This window comes from Bidens hawaiensis, unplaced genomic scaffold (assembly GCF_021521415.1).
Source record: "Bidens hawaiensis isolate Kalapana, Puna unplaced genomic scaffold, B.hawaiensis_p1.1 tig00043105_1, whole genome shotgun sequence".
Classification (NCBI taxonomy): Eukaryota; Viridiplantae; Streptophyta; class Magnoliopsida; order Asterales; family Asteraceae; genus Bidens; species Bidens hawaiensis.
This window is the reverse complement of record NW_027497662.1, coordinates 43,330-51,055: the sequence shown is the minus strand read 5'-3', so window position 1 is coordinate 51,055 and position 7,726 is coordinate 43,330. Positions and strand designations below refer to the sequence as shown.

The 7,726-nt window shown below is 32.8% G+C and overlaps 1 protein-coding gene across 1 annotated transcript; it reads left to right on the top strand.

Annotated features, from left to right (window-relative positions):
* Positions 1 to 1,721: 1,721 nt before the first annotated feature.
* On the top strand, positions 1,722 to 7,297 carry LOC143594129 (sesquiterpene synthase TPS1-like). Its single transcript, XM_077073517.1, has 7 exons — positions 1,722 to 1,816; positions 3,723 to 3,996; positions 4,069 to 4,456; positions 4,605 to 4,823; positions 5,357 to 5,495; positions 5,584 to 5,832; positions 6,805 to 7,297. Exons 1-7 carry the CDS (start codon positions 1,730 to 1,732, stop codon positions 7,096 to 7,098), a joined length of 1,650 nt encoding a protein of 549 aa, XP_076929632.1. The 5' UTR covers positions 1,722 to 1,729; the 3' UTR covers positions 7,099 to 7,297.
* The last annotated feature ends 429 nt before the right edge of the window (positions 7,298 to 7,726 follow it).

The window sequence follows — 7,726 nt, the reverse complement described above, 5'->3', positions numbered from 1 at the left end:
CGAACTTGGGGTCTAGCGAAGTTAATCATAGGCGAACTTGTCAACAAGCGAAGTTGGCCAGCGAACTTAGTTAATCAGCGAAGTTATCAGTTAGGCGAACTTGCTTGCAAGCGAACTTGCTTGCAGGCGAAGTTCGCTTGTAGGCGAAGTTGCCCAGCTGCCGTCTCTGTTCAATCTTAATCCCCCACAATCATATCTATTTTAACGCGAAACTCTTGGATACGATATTTAACCAACTCGCGATCAATCATATGGTCGTTTTTGGATATGGTTTGACCCGAAAACACGTAAAGTTTGGACCTTTAAGCTCGAAACGTTCAATACTAGTTTAAGGGTTCATTTAATCGAGCCGTTTCCATTTCCGGGTTCATTACACTCATATTTACTATCAAGTTTTCAACTTTATCTTTCGTTTATATTTGATCTATTCGAGGTTCAAGTTTCAAGATTAAACGTGTATAAAAATGTAAACTTTAAAGGGCCAAGAACATACCTTTAGTGCTCGTTTGGATCTCGTTTAACTTGTTTATGCACTCTAGATCTCGTGTAATAAAGATCTAATACCAACTAACGTTCGTTTGGCCTCAAGCCCCTCTCGTCTCTCTCGGCGTGTATACGGTGGTGTGTGGTGTGTGTGTGTGTTTTGGAGTGTGTAGAGATTTAGATGGAATGAAATGAAGTTTAGGGTTTTATGGTGGTTTAGGAGGATATTTATATTCCCCAAGGCCCATGGACCTAAAGCCCATTACCCTTTAATCCATCTTATTTAATCCCAATCCATGATCTTTTCTTTATTTAGCATAGATTAATTATTAACACTCGATAACTAAACGCAACTTTCTTTATTTAATACTAGAATCATTTTAGGATGTTACAACTTAAACTCCAAAATTAACCAAAAAGTAAATGATTCCATAACAAAAAATAATCTAAAAGTTAATCTATATTAAAAAAATATACAAAAACACTCGATTTTAAAAAAATAGTCCTAAAGTTTACACGTTTGATTGATAATTATTGGGTTAAAAGTAATTTTGGAAAAATATGGGCCGCAAATATCAAAAATTTCTCATACTTAAAACCGGTTTGCCGGTAAAAATCGGTATTTTAGAAAAAACCACCGATGCGATGGTCTAGCAAACCGACCAAAAATACCGGGCTTAAAATACTGAACTGTTGTGCGAAATCCGGTTTAACCGGCCGGTTTGAATAGGTGTTTAAAACATTGCATCATATGTATGTACAATCAAGGGTCCAGATACAACAAAAAAAACTTGTTATTCCACAACTTGCTTCGTTTCTTCCGAAAGTACGAGGTACAACTTGCTTAGTTTTTTTCCAAAAGTAAGAGGCGCACATACTTGCAGGAGGAATTAAAGATACGGGTACTTCTGATACATACATTTTAAGGTTTTGGGATCGGTACAACACGGTATTGATCTTTTGCCTTCGGTATACGTACAATGCCCTGTGCTGAACATTTTCATTGTCGGTACCAATATCCATTTTTGTCAATTTCGTCGTTGGTATTTTCGATAACGGTATTAGTACTAATACCAAGCTCACCCCGAACAAAAACTTATTATCACTCTATTTAACTTTTAGATTTTTTCTTTTTGTGGTTCAGCCTTTAGGTTTCATGTCTTGAGCCTTTTTCTCCACTACCCCTCTATAAATACCTATTCAAATGTAGATCATCATCAGAGAAACATCAAATAACTTCTCAAACATGGAAGTTAAACAGACAGCGGTTGTTCGCTCCGTAACCAACCTTCATCCAAGTATCTGGGGAGATCAGTTTCTTGTCTATGATGAGGTATGACACTACAACAAAGTTATGGTTTCATAGAATAATGAAAACCTATAATGTTACATATTATTAATTAACATTTTAGTGTAATACAAAGAAAAGTTATTAAATAATATGTAATTATGATAATTGTATAACACTTTACTGTATATAACATATGCCCTCCAATTTGTTTTCTTATATGCTACTGAGTATTGACTAACAAGAAATGAAAAACTGATACAAGAAACACATAACCTTAACACGCCTTTTATATATTGACAAATAATTTAAGGAACAACAAACCTAGGAATTAGGAAAGTTAATTAAGTAAAATCTAAAAATAATAAACTAACTATTAGTCCTTAACTTTACATATCCTCCAAATCACCCCTTAAGATCTTTTGTACCACTCTTTTAATGTTGCAATTTTATCACTTTCTATACGAGAACGTTCGCAACTATGTGATATTTATGTGGCTACGTCGACCACATGGTCATCTTAAATACTCGATACGTAGTACTCTTAGGTGAAAATGCTGGCCAAAATTTTTTCCAACGAACCCACCAGCAATGATACAAATGTTCTGGTGGATCGAGACACCGAGTTTACAATTTTGTTTTTTATAAAATATTTAATCTGATTTATAAATAGAAAGAGGAGATTTATATATTTAACTGTTTTAATAAGAAAAACGAGAGTCAAATAATTAATAAAACTTGCTTGAACAAGCATAAATCTGTATGTGTTATGGTTCGTTCGTTTTTATTAAGTATAAATTTCATGAAAAGATAATGAAGATAAACATTCGTGAATTTTTGTACGCACAGTGGACTTAAAAAACTACAATTCTGATGTTTAAGACTTGAACTGACATTTGTTCTGTTAAACTTATGCCAGCTACCAAAAATTTAACAATTATTCAAATTTAATTATTGAAGCAAGTTCTTACATGACTAGTGCATAAACTCAGGGGTGGTTAAGGGGTATAGAATTAATGGATTATAGGACTTCACTTCTTCTAGGCGCCCAAATTTTATAAAGTAACAAACTGTATGTGTGTAATTCTGGTTTTGAAATTGTTTGTCGATAGAGTTTGTGGTCTGCAATTATACGAGACATAGAAAGCATAGGAGTCACATGATCTAAAGCAATTGTTATTATAAAAAGGGATCCAATTATATTATGTGTTTTGGGCCTCCAAAAAGATTGAGACGACCAAACATAAACTCTACTAATATAGGTTAGGATCTCAGTTAGAGTAAGAACATGTGTGGAATTGAGTTTGAAAACACTTTATTGGATTTTTCAAAAAGCCAATAAGTTAAATTGTGTCTGGCAATCACAAAAATTCCTTTTAATTTAGCTTTTTAAAAGTGTTAAAAAACAGTTTTCTAAAAGCCTCAAATCCAGGCTTTTCAAAATGGTTTTTTGAAAAAGCCAATAAGGCAATTCACGGTTTCAAACTCAATCCCAGACATGCTCTAAACATCAACACAATCAAAATGCAAAAAATAAATAAACACGAGACACAAGAATTTACGTTGTTAGTTCTAAACTGACCCGCATCCATTTGTTGGAACCAAGAATTTATTATTGTCGTCCTACTCTCATGATGGGAGCATACAAGTACAAGGATTACAATATATATAGACTATTCTAGGGGTTCTAGCTTAGGAAACTAGAAAACATAAACGACCCCAAATAAATATATAAAAGGTCAGCCCAAAATCACTCATGTCTTCTATCTTTATTAAACTCAATAGTAAGTCTTCAAATAAACTAGGCCCAAACCGATCCCAAACCTCCAAAAACCCAACATTTTATCCTCTAATGGTATGGTTTGGGAAAATGATCAATGTGCATGTTAGTGTGCTTATGATCTTACTTGTAAATTGCTCTTCTCTTTGATTTGACAACCATTAAATATAGCAAGAAGATGAAGTTTCAATAGAGCCAATAATCCAGACTCTGAAAGAAGAAGTGAAGGAAAAAATACAGGTAGCCTTGGATGACCCGAGCAAACATACTGACTTGTTGAAATTAATTAACGATATCCAACGCCTCGGCATTGGCTACTGTTTTGAACAAGAGATTGAGCTAGCCTTGGGCCATATTTACACTCTATATGGTGATGATTGGAATGGTGGTAGCGTTTCACTTTGGTTTCGACTCCTTCGACAACAAGGGTTTAATGTTCCATGTGGTTAGTGAATAGATGTTCAATTGTTAATCACAATACATAAGATTTTAACATTTTTCATATTAACAAAATCAGATATCTTCAATAAATATAAGGACAATGAGGGAACTTTTAAGGAATCTTTAACTAGTGATATCAATGGCATGCTTGAGTTATATGAGGCAACCTATATGCGGGTGCGAGGCGAGGCAGTTCTAGATGACGCTCTTCTTTTTTCAAAAAGCCGACTTGAAAAAATAACAAATGATCCTATTCGGTGGAATTGTAGCCTTTCTCTTTCTAAACACATAAAGGAAGCACTAGAGCGGCCTATATGGAAAAGGTTGCCAAGACTAGATGCGTTACGGTACATACCGTTCTATGAACAAAAAGATTCACATGATGAATCCTTACTAAGACTCGCAAAGTTGGATTTTAACCGGCTTCAATCTCTTCATAAAAGGGAGCTTAGCCAACTTTCTAAGTAAGTTTATTTGCTCCTTCGTACATCGTAAGACAACCTTACATGACCATGCTACACTTTACGACGTCATACGACACCTTTCATTTTATTACTAAAGATTGGAAATGCTGCTCATTTTTTGTGGTGTTTGTGTTATATATTATTGTAGATGGTGGAAAGATTTTGAGCCTACAAAGAATCTACATTTTGTAAGAGACAGACTAGTTGAACTCTATTTTTGGGTAGTTGGTGTCTACTTTGAACCTCAATATTCTCGTTCTAGGATCTTCTTAACAAAAGTGATAAAAATGGCAACAGTTTTAGATGACACTTATGATAATTATGGTACTTATGAAGAACTTGAGATTTTCACAGAAGCAATTCAAAGGTATGTAAACACATGCCTACACCAACAATATGCCCTTAGTGTCAAACATGTATAATCCGGACATAAATCAAAATAATTTATCAAAATTATTGTTTATGCATACATTATGTAGGGCCCAAAACGACCACTCGAACGGATTTGCTCTTTACACGGTTTTCGAGACGGGTGCGGTAAATCAAACGACCGAACATAATAATAAACATAATGATAAAATATGAACGATCTCATTGTCGGTTAAAAGATTGAATATATTAAGAACGAACCGACCCACCCAAGGTGAGCTCCCCTTGGGTGGTGATTTACATCTTACAAAAAAACACACATAAACAAAGACAACAAGTCCCTATTTATAGTCTAACTAATACAAATAAACTAGAAGATCTCCTCCCATTGAAGTTAAACGTGTGTTGCAGCTCTCGTCTCGGATCTGGAAACCATGTCGGCTTTAAATTATCACTTGACCATTAAATATAACGGGTTTCTTAATTTGATATCGCAAGTCATAACCCTTTGGCCTTACACATTAATTATAGGTGGTCACTTACTTGCATCGATGAACTTCCCGATTACATGAAGATGATATACAAAATGCTCTTAGATACTTATGGTGAAATGGAGGAAATCATGGCAAGTGAAGGAAAGGCATATCAAGTAGACTATGCGAAAGAGGCGGTTGGTTTTTAGTTTCTTTATGTTTGTAATGTTCTTTGTATACAAATATTGATTGAACTGAAGTAAATGTATCATATCTCTTATGTAGATGAAAGACTTGAGTAGAAATTACATGAATGAAGCAAAATGGTTGAATGAGGGATATGTACCAACGCTAGAAGAGCATGAATCTGTTTCAATCGAAACCGGTGGCTACAAAATGCTTGCAACGTCGTGTTTTATGAGCATGGGTGAGACAGCCATAGAAGAAGCTTTCAAATGGGCTCTTAAATTTCCTCCTCTTGTAGTAGCCGCATCTGTAATTAGTAGGATTATGGATGATATTATCGGGCACAAGGTACATACAAATTTGTATTTGAACGTATATTATTAATAGCTTGAGACCCGTGCATTGCACGTGTAACTAATTAATTTAAAAATGATTAAAATACAATTTAGCAATATACTTATCATACATTATTAATACAAAGTCATTGTACAACATAGTTACAATAATAAAAAATAAACAACTAGTTGATTTTAACTGAGATTATTTGTTGTTGTTTTGTTTTGAAACGACACTGATTTTCTAAGAACGTAACATATAAACAAAAAAACCGTTATATATATAATGTTAATAGAACAAATAAGGAAACTCAAATCAGTGAGATTCCTTAAGCATTATATATTTTGTGATATAAACTAATTTGAGATTTTTTTATTCTTATTTTTAATCGACCAACTAAGTAAAGCCAATATACTTTTTAATTAAAAGTTAAATTAAAATTCTTAAAATTAGGTAATTATTTATTGTGTTAATAATGGATTGATTAAAATTAATAAAAACTATAGTAAAAATAACATTTTAATATTTTGAAAATTGTCTAGAAAAAAAACACGATATAAGATTATTTAGTTATAAAAAATGGAAAATATAATTTATACGATAGACAGTAATTATTTCTAATCTGATTGTTTTTTATTTTAGTATGTTGTTAATTGTGGTTGTAATTTTACTAAATTAGGAATTAGACTGGAAAGTTAAAATAAAATAGAATAAATTAACAGTTACTAAATTTATATGTATCTAATTAATGTAACATTAATTTAAAATTTTTTGTGTGGATTAGCGTGTGAATGACCAAACATATAGCTTTTTATTAATATTAGCCTAGAGGACGGTTTTTGATTACAAGGTTTTTTGTATTCTCTTCATTTTGTAAGACAACCTTGAGTAATCAATCAACTCTGTATTTAACATCTATAATTTGATTTTTATATTAATGTAGTTTTGATAACGTCAGTAATTAGTAAAGTTTATAAACCGTAGGAGGAAGGGAAAAGAAAGCATGTTGTATCGACTATTGAATGCTACATGAAGGAACATGATGTGAAAGAGGAATATGTCTATGATTTGTTCAAGCAAAGAGTTGAAGATGCATGGAAAGATATGAACCGCGAATTGCTTATGTGTAAAGACATTTCTATGGCTCTTAAAATGCGTGTGATCAACCTTGGACGCGTAATTGAAGTAATTTATAAATATGATGATACTTTAAAGAATGTTGGAAAAGAAATGCAAGATAATATCAAGTCTTGTTTCGTAAATGCTATGAGTGTTTAAATTCTAATTCTTCATAGCATATTGCATCATGAAGATGTTGGTTTGTCCTTCTAAAGAGAAAAATATATTACTAATAAGGCTAGAAGTTGGATTTGTATTGAGTACTTCCTCATGGTCAACTTGTATTTTAAGGTTTATTTGTATTTTTAATATATGGTTTGTATTTTTAATTCAGGGTTTGCATTTCTAATTTATGGCTTGTATGTTCATGGTTATTAAAAAAATCAAGTAATAATTCATAATTTGTTAAGTTACTAGTTTTAGTTCTTTAAAGAAATTGCGTCGACCCAGTACAAATTCTTTGGGACATTTTGGGAAACTTGATGATTTAAGGGCTATTTCTTTTTTCTCTTTCCTCATTTGGTCCTTTTTAGGAATTTTCCCTTAATCCTAATCATTAAAGTTGCTTACACACTCATAATATATATATATATATAATGTGTGTGTGAGAGAGAGTGAGAGAGAGATTCACCCATTATAATGATCAATTTTATTTGACTTGTCTATACAAACCAATGTTTTAATAACCGGATCAGACAGCGAATAGGATGGGCAACTAGTTTAACCGGGTGAACCGGTCGGACCGGCCGAACAATTTTCCTAAAAATGGCGGTTAGGACGAAAAAGA

Bases quoted from the DNA above. Each gene is read 5' to 3' on its own strand.
- LOC143594129 (XM_077073517.1), top strand. From the start codon at position 1,730: ATGGAAGTTAAACAGACAGCGGTTGTTCGCTCCGTAACCAACCTTCAT. The intron at 1,817-3,722 runs GTATGACACTAC...CATTAAATATAG, and splicing joins AGTTTCTTGTCTATGATGAG to CAAGAAGATGAAGTTTCAAT. The intron at 4,457-4,604 runs GTAAGTTTATTT...ATATTATTGTAG, and splicing joins GAGCTTAGCCAACTTTCTAA to ATGGTGGAAAGATTTTGAGC.